The sequence below is a fragment of the Protomyctophum parallelum genome (assembly GCF_964188405.1).
Source record: "Protomyctophum parallelum genome assembly, chromosome: 14".
In the NCBI taxonomy this organism is placed as follows: Eukaryota; Metazoa; Chordata; class Actinopteri; order Myctophiformes; family Myctophidae; genus Protomyctophum; species Protomyctophum parallelum.
Window position 1 is genome coordinate 4,422,483 of NC_139709.1, and position 20,764 is coordinate 4,443,246.

A 20,764-nucleotide genomic window follows, 5' to 3' on the forward strand; every position below is an offset into this window, starting at 1 on the left:
AAACAAAACAAATAGTGTTGTCTCCTGCCTTTAATTTCTTCTTTCTAATGATTTGATCGGCCCAAAACATTGTGTTCATTGTCATGATTTGTCACGATCCGAGTTGGCTTTGTCCGCGGCGTAACCGTCTTTAAATAAATACTTAAAAGAAAATCCTATGGGAGAAATGCATTGCATTTCCTTTCCTGGGCCACTCATCGTTCTGAAAGGGGGAGGGACTGCGACGCTCTATTCTCAGACGGGTGTGGCCGGGCCTCTCCTTTTAGAGATAGGGTGAGAAGTTCAGTCAGACGAGAGAGACTCGGAGTAGACCTGCTGATCCTTGAAAAGGAGCTAGCTTCTAGGTGGTTTGGCTTTGGGCATCTACTGTATAGTACATGAGATGCATCCCGAGCGTCTCCCTATAAGGGAGGTCCTCGCTCCGCGTCCCACTGGGACGAGACCCCGTGGGACAGAGGTTACCAAACCTTTCAGCCCAACAGTGACCCAAAACAGAAATGATAGATATTCACCCAAACCAGTGAAAATAGCAGATCTACAAGCTCACAACGTGTCGTGTTTGCGCCACGTTGTGAGCTTGTAGTGTATATTGCTTTGCTCTGGGTGGATCTTTGTTGGTTGTAAAGTGTTGTAAACTTGTTGTGATTTGACACTTTAATACAATTTAATTGAATTGAATTGAATTGAATTGAATTGAATTGAATTGAATTGAGTTGAGTTGAGTTGAGTTGAGTTGAGTTGAATTTAATTGAATTGAATTGAATTGAATTGAATTGAATTGTAGATCGGCTATTTTCACTCATTCTTAAATATCTGTTCTAATTCATGGACTTTCTTTGAATGACATTACTGAAAAACATAATCATTGGATTTTGTTATTAATTCATGAAAGGTTTTGCTGAAATAATAATAATTAAAAACTAAGAGGGGACCCATAACAACAATGTGTTCCGCGACCCACAAATGGGTCCCGACCCACAGTTTGGGAAACCGAGACCAAGGACCAGATTGGGGGGGGGGGAGGGGGGTTGGAGGGATTAGAGTTTGGACATCATTCAACACTGCCCTCCACCCCCGCCCCGCCCCGCCCCGCCCCAAGGGGCCAGTGAGGCTCTCCAACGTTGAAGCGCTGCAGGGCCCTAGTGGTAAGAGGAAGGACTGCAGGGCCCTAGTGGTAAGAGGAAGGACTGCAGGGCCCTAGTGGTAAGAGGAAGGACTGCAGGGCCCTAGTGGTAAGAGGAAGGACTGCAGGGCCCCTAGTGGTAAGAGGAAGGACTGCAGGGCCCTAGTGGTAAGAGGAAGGACTGCAGGGCCCCTAGTGGTAAGAGGAAGGACTGCAGGGCCCTAGTGGTAAGAGGAAGGACTGCAGGCGGACCCGTGGATTCATGACGAGGAAACCCCCCCGTGCAGCATCTGGGCTTTAACATTGAGCGCTCGGTTGCATTTCCGCATTGGACCACCAAAATGTGGTGGTCCAATGCGCCCAAAAAGGCAGAAATAGACTCGGTGCTCGGGTGCTTCAAAACGCCACTGAGCAACTTCCACTGACATGAATAGCGGAGGGGGCGGAGCTTCGCGCCAGATCAGTCTCTATCCTTTTAATACTCTATGGCCCGCCCCGCCCCGCCCCGCAGGTCTACGTGCGTTTCCTGGAGTACGAGATGCACAACTCCAACGACTGCAAGAGGAACTTCGTGGCCATCTACGACGGCAGCAGCTCCGTGGAACACCTGAGGAACAAGTTCTGCTCCACCGTGGCCAACGACGTCATGCTCGACACCAACGTGGGAGTGGTGCGCCTCTGGGCCGACGAGGGCAGCCGCAAGAGCCGCACCAAGATCCTGTTCACCACCTTCCATCCACGTGAGTGTGACGCTGTTCACCACCTTCCATCCACGTGAGTGTGACCCTGTTCACCACCTTCCATCCACGTGAGTGTGATCCTGTTCACCACCTTCCATCCACGTGAGTGTGATCCTGTTCACCACCTTCCATCCACGTGAGTGTGACCCTGTTCACCACCTTCCATCCACGTGAGTGTGACCCTGTTCACCACCTTCCATCCACGTGAGTGTGACCCTGTTCACCACCTTCCATCCACGTGAGTGTGACCCTGTTCACCACCTTCCATCCATCCATGTGAGTGTGATCCTGTTCACCACCTTCCATCCATCCACGTGAGTGTGACCCTGTTCACCACCTTCCATCCACGTGAGTGTGACCCTGTTCACCACCTTTTTGAGTGTTAGGGTGACCAGATCCAAACTGTTCATTTGAGGGACAGAAGTATCGCTTGTGTGGGACAAGAGGGATGGGGGGACCATCTGTCCTCCCATCACACTTGTCCCACACAAGCGATACTGGAGTTCTGGGTATGCACCTTACTACTTGAGTTGCTATTAAATGCTTTGATGTCATATTCGACCATATAGGCCTATTGGCTATCATTTATAAACTCCTCTGGTGTCTCACATTTTGTTTTAAAATCATGCTTTATTTTTTTATTTTTATGCTATTTTTTTTTTTTTTTTTAAGATATTTTTTTGCGGCTTACGCCTTTATTGATTTTTTTAAGGGATAGAAAGTAGGCTGACAGGAAACGGGAGAGAGATGGGGGGATGACATGCGGTAAAGGCCGTGTCGGGTCCAGGAGTCGAACCCGCGGCACACCGCGACTGGATCACCAGTCCGGTGCCCAGACCGTTACGCTACGGCCTGGGCCTTTTTATGCTATTTTAACAGGCTTAAAAACACATCTTGCAGGAAGAGACAATGAGAGAGCTTTACAACAGAAGGCCAACTATTAGGGGACTAAACTATTAGGGCATTTGAACACTGATGCCTGCCAGTCACAATGTGGGACAGACAGGGTCTCAATTTGTTGGTACGCCTGAAAAGTCTTGGAAATGAGGGACTGTCCCACGCAAAGAGGGACATGTGGTGTGTACTTGAATTTTAGTGTACTTGATCCTGATCCTCGCTGGCTTTAGCTCGCCTGGTGGAGTCTCACGTGGCTCAAGTTAGCTTGAGACGGCGGGTTCTAGTCCATAGAGTTATATATAAACAAGCGCCCCATCAGCGCCCATCGACTCCCAGGCTCAGCAGAAAAGGGAGTCCCGTTCACAACCTTCCATCCACATGAGTGTACTTTAGATATTATGGCTGCAATTCATTTACAAACTCTGCTAGCGGAAAATTCCAAATTCCAAATATGGCCAGTAGTTTTGAGATATCTTATTATTTAAGTAAAGCTTTTGACCAGACTAAACGTGAGATGTCTGTATTCATATACGTATAGCTCTGCTACTATACCTAACCTGGGCAAAGATTACACACTATATAACCTATATGTAATCATTAAATGGCTAGGCATCAAGGCCTACGCAAACTTCAGTTTTAGCGGAGACACCTACAGTATACTCACCGCGGTGATAAGGGACTAAAGGCCTATTCATAGTCTGGATTTTCGGTGGTAAGGTGACCACCGCTCCGGTGGTGAGCTGACCACCGGAGCTGAAATAACGTTGAGCGGTGGTGAGTAAAAACAGAGAGAAGGGCTGGAGCGGTGGCGGTGGTTTGCTCTTCACCGCGGCTCGTGACGTCATGTTGTAGTTCGGTGGTCACCCCACCACCGTAAATCTAGACTATGTATGAGCCTTCACTGGCACTGCTCACCCCCCCAACACATCTCTGTTTTTACTAACTGACAGCACCTGAAAGGTGAGCAGGTTATCACCTAAAAGTGGAGTTTGCGTGGGCCTTTAGTCGTTGTCCGGGTATGCGAGCGGATGGTATGGCGGGTGGCGCTCCCTACACATCTCCCCAGCCCCAGGGGTCTAGTCTAGTCCAAGCACATTGTAACAGGTATACAATCCTTAGGCCATTCGTTTAAAGGAGAATTCCATACTAAAAGGCTTTCTTACCTTTCTTTGTAGTCGTTACGTCCCCACCAAAGAGGTCCAGGTGTTATTTTGTGCAAAAGCTCCTTATTGGCTATTTCCCCTACCATAAGCCCTAAATTAATTGCATTGAATTGAATGGGAATTGAATGGAGCTATGGGGTGCTAATTCGCTTATTTCCATCGGTCAAAATTATTATTGTTTTGTATATATCCTCTCTTCATAATGTAAATAATATCCCAAGCGGCACACTTTACTACTTATTTCGATGGAAATAAGCGAATTAGCACAACACCCCATAGCCCCATTCAATTCCCATTAAATTAAATGCAATTCATTGAGGGCTTATGGTAGGGGAAATAGCCAATAAGGAGTTTTTGCACAAAGAAACACCTGGACCTCATTGGTGGGGACGTAACGACTACAAAGAAAGGTAAGAAAGCCCTCTTAGCATGGAATTATCCTTTAACCCATTCTGAACGGGCACCCATTTTGGTGTCAGCATCATGTTATGCTTTAGCTATTTAAAAATAGCAGATCTACAAGCTCATATCGCGCCACCGAGTGGCGCGATACGAGCTTGTAGGTCTGCCATTTTTGAACAATCGAAGAACGACTGACATTTTTAGAATCTGATCTCAGGTCAGAATGGGTTCATCAGACCAGTGTGTGTCCAGTGGAAACCTCGTATGAATCTGATCTCAGGTCAGAATAGGTTAAGAAGGTGACGATTTGTAACATTTCATACCTCCACGTTGGTCTGTGTTCTTTCAGCTCCGTGTGACGATGACACGTTCTTCTGCCACAGTAACATGTGCATCAACACCACGCTGGTGTGCAACGGCGTCCAGAACTGTGTGTACCCCTGGGACGAGAACCACTGTAAAGGTGAGTCCAGAACTGTGTGTACCCCTGGGACGAGAACCACTGTAAAGGTGAGTCCAGAACTGTGTGTACCCCTGGGACGAGAACCACTGTAAAGGTGAGTCCAGAACTGTGTGTACCCCTGGGACGAGAACCACTGTAAAGGTGAGTCCAGAACTGTGTGTACCCCTGGGACGAGAACCACTGTAAAGGTGAGTCCAGAACTGTGTGTACCCCTGGGACGAGAACCGTACTGTAACGGTGAGTCCAGAACTATGTGTATCCCTGGGACGAGAACCACTGTAAAGGTGAGTCCAGAACTGTGTGTACCCCTGGGACGAGAACCACTGTAAAGGTGAGTCCAGAACTGTGTGTACCCCTGGGACGAGAACCACTGTAAAGGTGAGTCCAGAACTGTGTGTACCCCTGGGACGAGAACCACTGTAAAGGTGAGTCCAGAACTGTGTGTACCCCTGGGACGAGAACCACTGTAAAGGTGAGTCCAGAACTGTGTGTACCCCTGGGACGAGAACCGTACTGTAAAGGTGAGGCCTATTATTACCAGCTCAGTGGCCTTGTGGTTAGAGTGTCCGCCCTGAGACTGGGAGGTCGGGGGTTCGATCCCCGGCCGGGTCATACCAAAGACTGTAAAAATGGGACCCAGTGCCTCCCTGCTTGACACTCAGCATCAAGGGTTGGATTGGGGGTGGGAAGTGAGGACGCTGGCGTCGACTGTTCGCCGCTTCACCTCCCAATGTATGAATGAATGAATGAACCATTGTAAGCGCTTTGAGTAGGCACGTAGTGCATAGAAAAGCGCCATAAAAATGCAATTAATTATTATTCTAAACAAAAAAGTTTGGTTTTCTGAAAAACCCTTATGTTTCTATGTCAGTGTTGCTCGACCTTTTTCACGTCAAGGACCCCCAGAATGATCTGTATTTGGCTGCGGAATCCCCATCTGAAAATATGTTGTTCCCGCGGAACAAGAAGCAAAGATATGAGTTAAAAACTCAAAAGAATATACAGTATATAAAAATGATTTGCGCCACATTTTCACGATTTTTCAAAAATAGCTGATCTACAAGCTCGTATGGTGGCACCCGGTGCCGCGTTATGAGCTTGTAGGTCTGCTATTGTTCAATAGCTTAAGTATTAACATAATGCTTAAAACACCAAAATGGGTCAAGAGCTGAGGCTGATTCTAAAAAGGAAGTCAGTGGTTGTCAATCCTGTACATACTAAATGTACTAATAAAGGTCTAGGTTTTAACAAAGCTCTAATAAAGCGATGCTCTACTCTCTCTCTCTCTCTCTCTCTCTCTCTCTCTCTCTCTCTCTCTCTCTCTCTCTCTCTCTCTCTCTCTCTCCTGTAACCAGAGAAGAGAACAGAGCTCTAATAAAGCGTTGCTCTACTCTCTCTCTCTCTCTCTCTCTCTCTCTCTCTCTCTCTCTCTCTCTCTCTCTCTCTCTCTCTCTCTCTCTCTCTCTCTCTCTCTCTCTCTCTCTCTCTCTCTCTCTCTCTCTCTCTCTCTCTCTCTCTCTCTCTCTCTCTCTCTCTCTCCTGTAAACCAGAGAAGAGAACAAAGCTCTAATAAAGCGTTGCTCTACTCTCTCTCTCTCTCTCTCTCTCTCTCTCTCTCTCTCTCTCTCTCTCTCTCTCTCTGAGTGGGTGTGGATGTGCTGAGCGTGTGAGAGCGGTTTTGTTTGTTTGATAATTTTTCTCTACGGAGAGTGCTTTTCAAGTTTTGTTTTCTGTTTGTTTGTTTTGCTTTGTTTAGTTTTGTTTAGTGTTTGTTTGTTTGTTTGTTTTTGACCCAAGTTGTATTGCTGTTTTGTTTTCTGTCGGCCAGCGTTAGCTGGTCGGCTTTGTTGGGCGCGGTCATGGATTTGACCGTTTTAACACGAAAGCACGGTGTTAAGATTAATACTGCTTGCTCAGTGGAAGAATGTGGTCTGGCTGTTGGCGCAGTTGTGGGCTACGACAATGTTAAATCTGCCGCGCGAATGAACGGCGGGGTTGTTATTTTCGTTGACTGTACTGACAAAGTGAATCAGCTTGTTGAAAAGGGTGTTGAACTGAATGGTTTATTTGTTTCTGTCTCTCCGCTGTCCACACACGCAAAGCGGGTCATTATATCCAATGTTCCGCCGTTTGTCAACGATTGTGTTTTGGAGAGGGAATTGTCTCGTTTTGGGAAAATTGTTTCCCCAATAAGAAAGCTGCCGTCAGGGTGTAAATCACCGCTTCTGAAACATGTCGTGTCACACAGACGGCAGACTCTTATGATCCTAAATAAGAACGAAGAACTTGAACTGGTGTTTAATGTCAAAATTGATGATTTTGTGTATACTGTGTATGCAAACTCTGGGTCTCTGAAATGCTATCGATGTGGGGGGGGACATTTAGCTCGAGCGTGCCCTGAGAAAGCTGCTGAGGCTGGGATTGTGCGGGCGGGGGGGGTGTGGGGAAACGCTGCAAACGCGCAGGCTCAGGTTGTCTCAGATGGTGAGGGGTCTGAGCAGGCAGAGGAGACTGTTGAGCAGGGGACAGGAGATCAACAGATTGAGCAGACAGTGAATCAAGGACAGGACACAGCAGATGTCAGGCAGGAAGGGAATAATGAGAATAATGTGGTCGAGCCTGAAACAGCAGCAACAGCTGTTCAGATGGATACTGGTGAAGCTGTACAAGTTAGCGTTGAGAGCAATGCTCTCAAAAGAAAACAAAAAAGTAATAATGTGTCTCTGCCAAAGAAGGGGATGAAATTGGACTTTTGCACACGGCAGGGTATGCAGGCAGAGTGTGTGCTTAGTGCAGGCACAGTGGAGGAGGAAGAGGAGGAGAGGGAAAAGGAGGAAGATGAAGTGGTTAATGATGGGGAGGAGGTGGAAGAGGAGAGAGAGGAGAGGGAGGAGGAGGAGGGTGGGGAGGAGGAGGAGGAGGGTGGGGAGGGAGAGGAAGAGTGTGAGGGCAGCCAGTCTCTTTCTTTTTCTTTGAGTCAGCCTATGTTTGGTCCTTTTGACTCACAAAGTGTTAGTGGGTCTCAGAAGGAAAAGCTCTACGAGGTTAAGCAAGTTAGGAGTTTTCTGCAGAAAACCAAAAATATGAAAAATGTGCAAATTGAGGATCACTTTGAGGACATAGATTTGTTTGTAAAATCTGTGAGAATTCAATTAAATCAGAAAGGGGAGGGTTGTTTTACCCAGCAAGAGGTTTACAGACTCAAAAAATGGATAAAGAAATCTACATCCAAAACTAGAAATGAAGATACAACCTCTGTGTAAGACTGGATGTCTTTTGTGGTTTTTAGTGTGTTTTTTTTCCCTCATATCAAGCATCATGAGTGAATTCAGGGTTTCCACTCTTAATGTCAATGGGGCCAGGGATGCGAGGAAGAGAGCATCTTTGTTTGAAATGGTAAAACTGAAAAACATTAATGTTATGTTCATTCAGGAAACGCACAGTGACACTTTAAATGAGACTGACTGGAAGATGGAGTGGGAGGGGGAGGTTGTTTTAAGTCATCTATGTAATAGCAGTAGTGGGGTGGGAATTCTTTTTTCCAGAGATTTTATTCCAAAGTCCTTTGAGGTCGAGGAAATAATGAAGGGTAGACTGATGGTGGTCAGAGCAAAGTATGAACTTTTTAATATGGTGTTTATTAATGTGTATGCTCCAAATGTTGGGCCTGCCAGAATCCTGTGTTTGAATGAATTAAGTAATGTTTTAAATCAATGTGGGCCTGATGTATATTTATTTTTATCTGGTGATTTTAATTGTACGGAGGATGATTTTTTTGACAGAAATCATGTCGAGCCTCATGGCGAGTCAAAACGAGCCATGAAGCGTCTGGTTGAAACCCACAGCCTAACTGATGTATGGAGAGGTTTGAATAACAATCACAGACAGTACACGTGGGTTCAGAGCAGAGGAGATCTTTTTTCTATGGCCAGGTTGGATAGAATATATTGTTTTAAACAGCACTTCAGCACTTTTAAAGGGTGCAATATAATACCCATTGGTTTCTCTGACCACGCCATGGTGTCATGCAATGTGTTTATTGCTAATGTTAAGCCCAGGTCTGCATATTGGCACTTTAATACTGCTCTGCTGCTAGACACGCACTTTAAAGAGAGCTTTATTTTTCTATGGCAAGTTTTTAAAACTAGAAAGGGAGACTTTGCCTCTCTAAGACAGTGGTGGGATTGTGGAAAGGTGGAGATTAAGAATTTTTGTCAACAGTACACTTTCAATGTCTCCCGTGACATCACCAGATCCATGTATGATCTGGAGATTGAAATAGTGGAGTTGCAGAGTGCCGCTGCATCCACAGGAAATCGAGGCAGTATTGATGACCTCAAATACAAAAAGGCCGTTTTGGCTGACCTGCTGGGCTCTAAGGCGCAGGGGGCGCTGGTCCGGTCCCGGTTCCAGAGTGAAACTCTAATGGACTCACCTTCTAAATATTTTTTCAGCCTGGAGAAGAAGAAGGGGCAAAGCAGATTTATTCACGCCCTGCGCTCCGATGAAGGACATTTACTGACTGACAGCAGTGAGATTCGGAAGAGGGCTGTGGATTTTTACTCCCATCTGTACAGAAGCGAGTACAGGGAGGATGAGGTGGCTTTTGACTCTTTCTGCAGTGGGCTGTCAAAGGTCTCTGAGGGGACTAACAAGGAGCTGGAGGCTCCTCTCACTTCTGAGGAGGTCTATGCAGCACTGCAGGGCATGCAGGGGGGGAAGGCCCCTGGCATCGATGGATTACCGCCTGAATTTTTTAAAGTGTTCTGGAGTGAACTGAAAGGGGACATTTTGGATGTTTTTAACGAAAGTTTTAAAGACTCTTGTCTACCTCAGAGCTGCAGAAGAGCAGTTCTGACTCTGTTACCCAAGAAGGGTGACCTGCAGGACATTAAGAACTGGCGACCGGTCTCTCTGCTGTGTACAGACTACAAAATACTGTCTAAAGTCCTGGCCAATAGGCTGAAGAAAGTGATGGATCAGCTCATCCACCGGACCCAGACATACTGCGTGCCCGGCAGGTCCATAGTTGACAATGTGTCACTAATTCGGGATATTTTGGACGTCTCCGGTTCTTTGGGTTTAGATGTCGGGCTGGTCTCATTGGATCAGGAAAAGGCATTTGATCGGACTGAGCACTGTTACCTCTGGAAAGTGTTACAGAGGTACGGCCTCAGTGACGGTTTCATTGCCAGGATCAAGGTGATGTATGAAGACATTGAGAGTGTACTGAAATTCAATGGGGGCTTGTGTAAGCCTTTTAAAGCTACACGAGGGGTAAGACAGGGCTGCGCGATGTCGGGCATGCTCTACGCAATCTCCATTGAACCAATGTTGCACAATATTCGGTCTCGCATTGAGGGTTTATTTTTATCAGATTTTAACGCACGCTTTTATTTGTCTGCATATGCAGACGATTTAATTGTTTTTGTACAACATAAGGATGATGTAACAAAACTAACAAGCATAGTTGAGTCTTTTGGAAGGATATCTTCTGCAAGAGTGAATTGGGCTAAAAGTGAAGCACTAGCAGTTGGAAAATGGTCCACAGGGCTACCTCAGTTGCCAGGAGGGTTATTGTGGAAAAGGGGAGGTTTAAAGTATTTGGGGGTCTATTTAGGAGATGAGCAGACTGCACAGAAAAACTGGGAAGGAGTGGTGGAGAAGGTGGAGGGGAAGCTGGCGAAGTGGAGATGGTTGTTACCACATATGTCTTACAGAGGAAGGGTCCTTATTATCAACAACTTAGTGGCTTCAACACTCTGGCACAAATTAAAATGTATGGAGCCCCCTGCTGGGCTGTTGCCAAAGTTACAGTCCATAATGACTAACTTCTTCTGGGATAAACTGCACTGGGTCCCTCAGAGTGTGCTCTACCTGCCAAAAGAGGAGGGGGGGCAGGGGTTAATACAGTTGGAGAGCAGGAAAGCAGCTTTTAGATTACAGCACATCCAGAGGTACCTAACGGGAGGTGAAGATGTGGTCTGGAAACCCATAATGTCTGTCATTTTAAGGAAAATAGATGGGTTGAGTTTTGATGCTGCTTTGTTTTTAATGAATTGTAATTTTATTCATTTGTCTAATTTAACTCCCTTTTATCAAGGACTCTTTAGAGCGTGGACACTTTTTAAGTGGAATAGGCTGGAGCCTTCAGCTTCGCTGTTTTGGCTCCTGGAAGAGCCTTTGATACATGGAGCCCGGCTGGATGTACAGGACAACAGCAGGCCTGGTCTCAATCAGCGGCTTGTTTCAGCTGGAGCAGTGAAGCTGAGACACATTGTGGATATAGCAGGTCCAGGTCTCTATAATACAGAGGCTGTGGCCTCAGTACTGGGTCTGAGGTCACATCGCCACACCAGGGACATCCTAAATGAGTGGAGTAAAAGACTATCTGGAGAAGAAGTGGAGATGTTACAGGACCTTTTCGGAGGGACAGAGGTTCCTGACGACGGGGATCCTTTCCCTGAAGTGGGATTGGAAATAAACACTAGTGAGCTAACTGGACCTCTTGTGGATTTTGACACTGATGAACAAAACGATTTATATTTACTAAGTGGAAAGGCTCTATACAAACATTGTGTTCACGCCCTGAACAAAACAACCCTCAGTGGAAGAACAGACACTGTGTGGAGGGGGGAACTAAAGTTAGAGGAGAGCTGCAAGCCGGTGTGGAGGCTACTGTACAAACCCCCTCTAAATAAAAGAGCGGGTGACCTTCAATGGAGGATCCTGAAGGGAGCAATAGCTGTTAATACCTTTGTCTCAAAGCTGGATCACACAGTATCAATTGAGTGTCCTTTTTGTGAAAAAGCAGAGACAGTTTTCCATTGCTTCTTAGAATGTAAAAGACTGGGAACTTTGTTTGATGCATTGGAGTGCATTTTTTCAAGATGCAATGTGATTTGGTCTGAAACTGCTTTTATTTTTGGTGCTGGGTACAAAAAAGAAGATGCAAAAAAGTGGCAACTGTTGAATTTTGTGGTGGGTCAAGCCAAACTTGCTATATATAAGAATAGGAAAAGCAAATTATTAAATATTGGGGGGGGGGGAACTATTGCCGATGTTTAAGGCATTGGTGAAGGCCAGAATTCGAGTGGATTTTAGATTTTACTCACTCATGAACAATGTTGATGAAATTTTATTGAAATTTTTATTGAAAAGATTTCCAGCACAGGATGAAATCCTCTACGCCAGACTCACAACAGACATAAATACATATTAAAATTCACAAGTACATACATAAATACATTCGTATTTTTCTTTTTTACACTTTAAAACAAACCAAGTTCATGTGGACCCGCCCTCTTTGGTTTTTTCTTATATCTTATACATAATACACTTTAAAGTCCCGTATTTACCAGTCTATGACCTTACAAGCCAGCCCTATAGTTATACAAAAAACCTTTCGTTGACCAAAATCTGTCAAGCCTATTCTTAAAAGTATTAACTGAAGGAGCCTGGACCACTTCCTCCGGAAGTTTATTCCAAGCTCTGACAGCTCTGAGTGTAAAGAAATTCTTTCTCTTTTCTGACTGACAATTTAGTGGTAAGAGTTTAAGAGAATTCCCTCTCAACTCATACCTGCTGTCCCAAGAATGGACAACAGGCTCGGCTGTAAAGTCATATATCTGGTGAACAAGTTTATATACCTCGATCATATCCCCTCTGTGCCTCCTATAAACTAACGTTGGTAACTGTAAGTGTCTTAACCTTTCTTCATAAGACCTTTCTTTCAACCCTGGTATTAGTTTAGTAGCTCTTCTCTGAACCTTCTCTATTTTCTCTATGTATTTGATTTTGTAGGGGCACCAGACTGAGCTTGCAAATTCAAGTTGTGATCTCACCAAGGATTTGAATAACGGAATGAATAGTTCTTTTCGTAAATTTAAAAAGGTTCTTCTTATTATCGCCAACATGGAGTTTGCCTTTTTTACTTTTTCAGATATGTGCATTTCAAATTCTAGTGAATTATCAACCACCACCCCTATATCTTTTTCTTCCTCTACTTGATGAATCACTAGATCTCCAACTGTATAATTAGCCAAGGTGTCCGTTTTTTTACCAATGTGCAGCTGTTTACATTTATCTGGGTTTAATTTCAGTAACCACTTATCACACCAATTGCTGGTGCTCTGGAGGTCTGCTTGGAGTTGTACTGTGTCCGTGTCATTGTTTATAGTTCTAAATATCTTTGTGTCATCCGCAAAAAGGTAGACGTCGGATTGAATCTCCCTTGGTAGATCATTTATATAAATAACAAAAAGTACTGGTCCTAATACAGATCCCTGTGGGACTCCAGAGGTCACTGACTTCCAATCTGAAGTGGCTCCATTAACCACCACCTTCTGTTTCCTGTTACTGAGAAAGTCCTGTACCCAACCTATAACTCTTTTGTCTATACAGTAAGACCTTAACTTTGATATTAGTCTCTTATGGGGAACCTTATCAAAAGCTTTTTGAAAATCCATATAAATGCAGTCAACCGACTGTCCTCTATCTAAGGATGCTGACCATTTATCAAGAACCGTAAGAAGTTGAAGTGTGGTTGATCTTCCAGACATAAAGCCGTACTGGCTGTTACTAAAGAGCTTGTTGGACTTCATATGATCTACAATGTGTGTCCTAATTAATTTTTCCATTGTTTTACATATAACAGATGTCAGGCTGACAGGTCTGTAGTTCCCTGCCAGTGCCTTACTTCCTTTTTTAAATATTGCACTGATTTGTGCCTCTTTCCAACCACTTGGTAAAGTTGCTTCCTCCAGAGTTTTGTTAAATAGCATAGTTACTGGTTCAGCAATCACACAGGCTAGTTCTTTTACTATCCTAGGGTGTATTGCATCTGGCCCGGGTGATTTGTAAATATTCATGCTCTGTAGCAGTTTTTTTGTGTCTTCAGTTGTTATTATAAACTGTTCTGCATGCTGAACTTCCACTCTTGGCAGTTCAGGTATTACATGCCCTTCTGGTTCATTCACATATACACTACTAAAATAGTCTGAAAGTATTTCTGCTTTATCCGAGTCCTTCTCTGTTTTTGGGGAGTTCTTGTTGTCCTGATTGACATATAGATCTCCTACTGATGTTTTAATTTTTGTCCTTTTATTAATGTAGTCCCAAATAACCTTCGGTTTCAGTTTAGATTGTCTTGCTAACTCTTCTTCATATTGAATTCTTAGATTTCTTGTTCTCGTTCTCACACAGTTTCTAACTCTGTGGTAGTCTTTTTGTATCTCTGGATCTTTACTTTTTCATGGCCTTTTTTGCAAGAGAGTTTTTTCTCCTTTATTTTCATTTTTGTACTACAATCCAAGGGGAAAGTGTGCTTCCTATTCCATGTCCTGCTCTTGCTATTTGGGACATATTTATCCTCTATTTCTTTCAACTTTAGTTTTAATAATCTCCAAATATCATTGACATCACAGTCAGAAAAGTATTCCCCCCAGTTAGATATTTCCAGCTCTCTGATTGCTGCCTCAAAGTTTCCCTTGTTGTAATTCTTTCTTATTTTTTCTTTTTTTCTCATTTTTGTACAACATATTACCTTAAACAACAAAACACAATGGTCACTTTTACCTAGTGGGCTCAAATACTGAACATCCTCAACCATATTCTCATCGTTCGTAAGTATAAGGTCCAATACATGTGGTGTGTCGTCCCCTCTCCACCTTGTTGGTTCCATTACATGTTGAAACATCAATGCGTTCTGAACACAATCCAAAATTTGTTTTCTAGTGTGGCTCCTTCTCCCTTTACATCAAGTAGATTCCAATCTATATTTGGCAAGTTAAAATCTCCCATAATTAATTCATGTGTATACTTCATAGATGACAACTCCTTGATTAAAACCAGAAGATTTTCATTATTGGTCTCTGTACCCCTATCTGTCGGTGACCTGTAAACTAAACCCACAATCAAATTATCATTGTTGCTACATTTTATCTCCACAAAAATATTCTCTTGAAACTCTGTCGCCAGTGTAACTTCTTTAACTTCTAGTGATTTATGAATATAAAGCAGTAAGCCTCTCCCAACATCATTGTCAATATTCTTGGAAAACATATTGTAGCCGTCAACTTCATCTAAATTAAAGTCCATTGGGTTCATTTTGGTGCTTCGATTGCTTTGCTTTAACTTCCGTAATACCAATAATCTGTATGGAGTGGGTGCACTTTCAAACGAGCAGTAAATTCATGCATTTTGTTGTGGAGTTTGGTCCGCGTTTGTATATAGACATAATACGCTTTCTAGGGGGGAAGAATTACTGCCCTGATATGTCTGGGGTGCAAGATCATGGTCATAGTCAAGTCACGGTGTCTTTGGTATTCTCACCACTCTCCTAGCCCCAGGGAGGACCCCGGACTTTGTAGGTGAAATCCCCCGTCGAATTTCGTCGCTTTTCTTTTGCCTCTTCGTACAGCTCCTTCTCCTTGTCTCTCTCCGTTCTTGTAAGGTCGTTAGCAATTCTTATGGTTTTCGTGTTTATCCGTTTGATGTAACGCTGCGATCTTCTTGAACAAGCTCGTTTTTAGTTCCATGCTCTGCAGTGTGACCAGAACTGGCCTCCCCCCTCTCTCTGGCTCCTCCGTTGTTTCGCTGTTGTATTTCCCGAGCCGGGTCACTCTCACAAATGAATCGGCATTTGTGCGAACTTTGCACGTTTTGAATACGTCTTTTACAGTTTCCAAGTCCCTTAGTTGTCTCTCCTCTCCGCTGTCCAGGCTTGGCTCTTTTATTCCAAAACACAACGATATTTCTTTCCCTTGATTTACGTTCGTCTAATTCAGTCAGGACACTGTTAAAGGCAAGTGATTTCTCCTTCGGGTCGGCATTCTTCAGCACATCAGCCCAGCTTGGTGTGACCTTTTCCTCGTCTTTCAGTCGCTCCCGAATCATTTCGGCAACTTGAGTTCATTTATCAGTGGTGTTACAATGATGTTCTCTGTTCTGTGTTTGAGGAGGAGTTGGTTTTTAGTTTTGTACTATTGTAAGTTAAAAAAGAAGGAAAAAGAAAGGAAAAATGGGTATTTGAAAATGTATTGTTTGCACTGTTTTTAAGTTTGTAACTATTTATTAGAAAATAAAGGGTTTTATAAAAGTCAAAGTCTCTCTCTCTCTCTCTCGCTCTCTCTCTCTCTCCTGTAACCAGAGGAAGAGGACAAAGCTCTAATAAAGCGTGTGCTCTACTCTCTCTCTCTCGCTCATCTCTCTCTCTCTCTCTCTCTCTCTCTCTCTCCTCTCTCTCTCTCTCTCTCTCTCTCTCTCTCTCTCTCTCTCTCTCTCCCTCCTGTAACCAGAGAAGGAGAACAGAGCTCTAATATAGCGTTGCTCTGCTCTCTCTCTCTCTCTCTCTCTCTCTCCTCTCTCTCTCTCTCTCTCTCCCTCACCATCCTGTAACCAGAGAGAGAACAGAGCTCTAATAAAGCGTTGCTCTCTCCTCTCTCTCTCTCTCTCTCTCTCTCTCTCTCTCTCTCTCTCTCTCTCTCTCTCTCTCTCTCTCTCTCTCTCTCTCTCTCTCTCTCTCTCTCTCTCTCTCTCTCCTGTAACCAGAGAAGAGAACAGAGCTCTAATAAAGCGTTGCTCTCTCTCTCTCTCTCTCTCTCTCTCTCTCCTCTCTCTCTCTCTCTCTCTCTCTCTCTCTCTCTCTCTCTCTCTCCTGTAACCAGAGAAGAGGAAGCCGACCATCCTGGAGACCATGGACAGCACCAACCTCACCATCATCGGCGTGTCGTGCGTTCTGACGGTCATCATGCTCGTCATCTCCTGCATCATCCAGATCAAAACAGCCGCGCAAGAAAATACATCATACACAGGTATATACTGTAAAGGCTTCGGCAATGTGTCGTATATACATAAACATAATCTATAGTTTTACAACCAGCGTTAATGTGTCTCCATTTTGTCCAAGATTATTAAGACATTTACTGAACCAGATTTTTGGGGTCGGTTCTGGACAACCGTGGGTCCGACCGACTCACTGGATACCGGGCACTGCTCTCCCTGTGGGGGTGTGGAACGTGTGTGTCGAAAATTGACGTGGTGCATTTATAGTTGGGTGTCATTTGTAAATCAATATAATTATTAATATTTTACAGTAAATTTAAATGTGACAAAAGTGTCAGACCTCGGCAAAGTGCTGAAATGATTCCTAGTGGCTTCCTTGAACAAAACAAAACCACAACTTTCTGAACAAACCACTGGTTCAAAGTCTTGTACTGCAGGTCTTGTGGGTCTTTTAGACGGATCTCTCTTCTTTCTGGCCAACGACCAGAGATGGGCAGTATTTGAAATACATGTATTTGAAATACGTATTTGAAATACTTTTTTGTATTTTGTAATTTGTATTTCGCTGGGATGGAAGAAAGGAGATGTATTTTGTATTTAGATACATTTTTTGACCCAGTATTTGTATTTTGTATCAAAATACATTTTCAATGTATTTTGCCCATCAGAGATGGGCAGTATTTGAAATACATGTATTTGAAATACATGTATTTGAAATACTTTTTTTGTATTTTGTAATTTGTATTTCGCTGGGATGGAAGATGTATTTTGTATTTTGTATTTAAGATACATTTTTTGACCAAAAATACATTTTCAATGTATTTTGCCCATCTCTGCCAACGACCTCAATGCTCATCTTTCTGTTTGTGTTTAATTGTATTTTAACATAAGCGTGTGTGTGTGTGTGTGTGTGTGTGTGTGTGTGTGTGTGTGTGTGTGTGGTGTGGTGTGTGTGTGTGTGTGTGTGTGTACGTGCGCATGGACGTCCCACTCCATCCTGTGTACGTCTGAAACGGTGTAAACTTTGCCCTGCGTTGTGTTGTGTTATAGAACTCGCCCCAGGTCTTCAAACAGGATCGGCAGCAGCCATTTATTCACATTCACACTACTGGTGCTGGCTGCAGGCGATACACGAGGAAATGAATGGACACTGTCAGAACCAGCACAGCTTCATATCGCTTCAGAACCACAGCTAAACATAAAAAAGAAAAGACACATTAGCGTTTGTGCAGTGACCAGTCACATCCTTGTGCAATTACCACGAATTATGTTAATGGTAAATGGTGCATTTATATAGCGCCTTTATCCAAGGCGCTTTACAGAGATTGTGCATTACATTCACCCATTCACACACACATTAACACACCGATGGCAGCGGAAACCATGCAAGGCACCAACTAGCACATCGGGAGCAATTAGGGGTTCAGTGTCTTGCTCAAGGACACTTCGACAGTAACTCTGGGGGAGCCCACAGGGTTCGAACTGGCAACCTTACGGTTACCATCCAGGCACTCTACCCCTGAGCCACCACCCGCCCGCCGCCGTTAAATTTACTCTAATAAAATATAACTTTTGTCACGCTAAATTCTCAAACCTATACCATGTGTTTTTTCAAGAGTTAGACTGGGAAGAAGGAAGGGGCGTTACTTATTCCATTCTGACCTGAGATCAGATTCACACGAGGTTTCCACTGGACACACACTGGTCTGATGAACCCATTCTGACCTGAGATCAGATTCTAAAAATGTCAGTCGCTCTTCGATTTAAAAAAAATAGCAGACCTACAAGCTCGTATCGCGCCACTCGGTGGCGCAATATGAGCTTGTAGATCTGCTATTTTTCAATAGCTAAAGCATAACATGATGCTGACACCAAAATGGGTGCCCGGTCAGAATGGGTCAAAAGGGCACCTACGGACGGCTGCAATTCGAAACTGGCCCCCGTAAAATCTGAATCCCCCCCCCACCCCTCTTTCCCCTCACTGTATATGTTTCTTTTCCCTTTTTGCCTCCTTTATGATGAATTCCTGTTCTGTTCTTTGACTACATAGAAGTGTCTATTTGTACGTCTCTAAATGTTTTGATGAATTGAATATGGTGGACCCTGTTGTAAACAAGTGTAATGCTTAATTGGGTCCACAGTTAACAGTCTTTGTATTGAGTTTTGTGCTTGAAATGTACTTTTTTTTTAAATTAACCGCAAACTGTTAATAAATATTTCAATCAATCCATCTATCACCTTTTCTCTGTTACGCGTCGTCCACAGAGATGACCTCGACCTCGACCCCGGCCCGCTCCATCCCGACTTCGACCCTCCGCACTACGAGCTGTGCACGCTGCCCCCAGCCGCCGCCCTCCTCCTCCCTCCTCCGGTGACCACCCGGCGGACGCCGCCGGCGCCGGCGCCGCCATGGCCTTCATGGCCAGCTCGGACTCCTCCGAGAAGTTCCAGAAGATCTGCCGCTCGTCCTCCAAGTGCATCCGCGACCACCACTGTGGCTCCCAGCTCGACCTCAGCGTGCACGGCAGCCGCGGGAACCTCAGCGTGCACGGCAAGCCCGCGGCAACCTCAGCGTGCAACGGCAGCCGCGGCAACCTCAGCGTGCAACGGCAGCCGCGGCAAAACCTCAGCGTGCACGGCAGCCGCGGCAACCTCAGTGTGAGGGAGACCGCCATCGGGTATGCCGACGGCGGCGGGGGGGGGCCTCCTCCGGGGGGGGCCCCTGATGTCCCAGCATGGCACGCCGGCGGGCCCCAGGTAGGGACGGACGGGGACTATGATATAATATCGTGATTAATTAATATCCATTCTGGGCGCGAAACCCCTTTTTTTGGTGTTTTAAAGCATTTTGTTATGCTTTAGGTATTGAAAAATAGCAGATCTACAAGCTCATAGCAATGACCTATGAGCTTGTAGGTCTGCTCGTGAAACTGTAGTGCAAACGTTTTTAACTCAAATCTTTGCTTCTGGGAGGGGGGGGGGGGGGGGGGTCCCTGAACAACATAATTTGAGATTGTGGTCCACGGCCAAATACATATAATCGATCCTTGACATGAAATATAGTTTTGAGGACCCACTGACATTAATAGAAACATAGGTATTTTTTGAAAACTGTGGAATCTAGTGTCAGGTCTAAATGGGTTAAAATAATATGTGTCGAGCTGCATATCCGGCACATACTTGGTAAAACGGACCTGGAAAGAACATACACTCTCTATAAAATGTCTTTGCCAAAATATAGCCGATCTACAAGCTCACAGTGAGCTTGTAGATCTAAGATGGGCTATTTTTTGGCAAACGTTCCGGCCCTGAACTTGGATGCTGGGAGGTTGGTTCTAGTGGTTAAACAAAAGTGACATTTCAAGAGTTTTAAGCACATTTTGATTATCCCGATCAACATCCTATAAATCGCATTTACTGTATCTTGGTCACAATAAGTGGCGTGCACAGATAGGTCCTGATTCTTCAAAAACGAAATGCGCCAGAGTGTAACGGTGGCGGAAACAGATATCGTATTTATCCGTCGATCAAGCTACGTTGAGATGACGTGTTATTCAGAGAGTGGTGTGTACCACAGGTGCGCAGGTGTATCGCAGGTGTATGTCATACTGAATGCAGCGGGTGCAAAGTGATCGGAAAAGCACCCGACAACCTCATCTGCAATTGATCCACGCCCAATTTCATACCATAAAAGGCTTCAAGCATGACTCAGCAGGACAGCAGTTTGTCTGAGATCACAGCCGCGGTCACTGCTATCGAAGCTTGCAACGGTGCGTGCTCCGCTGAAGCAATATAATTATAATTTATTTAATTAAGTTTGGGACCAAGGCGGGTGCTCTCTCACACCTATGCAGAGGTAAAACATATCCGATATTTAAAATATCGGATATGTCAATTGTCAATGCAAAAGTCGTCTTTTCAGAGAGAGCGAGAGAGGGAGGGGGGCTGCATGGGCCCTCGACACTGTTGCGCGATAAAGAACAGTAGCCCATAGCCCCATACATTCATAAGTAAATATATTATAGGCCTACCTCGTAGGCCTGGGATCCTCTTGTCTGAAGAAATTATAATCCAGTGAGTTTATCCAGTGAGTTAAACTATTCTGTGTGTGGCATCCATGTGATCAATATCAATATACATTATTATAAATTCTGTCTGTCTGTCCGTCATGTTCACGAGTGGAGGTGAGCTG

General features: G+C 44.5%; 2 protein-coding genes across 2 annotated transcripts in view; both read left to right on the top strand.

Annotated features, from left to right (window-relative positions):
• The window catches only part of LOC310870675 (neuropilin and tolloid-like protein 1), a gene marked incomplete at both ends in the record, with an annotated part of 32,703 nt that extends 13,756 nt beyond the window's left edge, over positions 1-18,947 (top strand). Inside the window, 4 exons of the mRNA XM_083781944.1 lie at positions 1,635-1,863; positions 4,675-4,788; positions 16,455-16,601; positions 18,838-18,947. Of these exons, the coding sequence (XP_083638070.1) occupies positions 1,635-1,863; positions 4,675-4,788; positions 16,455-16,601; positions 18,838-18,947 (600 nt within the window). The remainder of the gene's footprint in view (positions 1-1,634; positions 1,864-4,674; positions 4,789-16,454; positions 16,602-18,837) is intronic.
• A 34-nt stretch (positions 18,948-18,981) lies between these two features.
• The window catches only part of LOC310870677 (uncharacterized protein), a gene marked incomplete at both ends in the record, with an annotated part of 23,679 nt that continues 21,896 nt past the window's right edge, over positions 18,982-20,764 (top strand). Inside the window, one exon of the mRNA XM_083781946.1 lies at positions 18,982-19,329. Within this exon, the coding sequence (XP_083638072.1) occupies positions 18,982-19,329 (348 nt within the window). The remainder of the gene's footprint in view (positions 19,330-20,764) is intronic.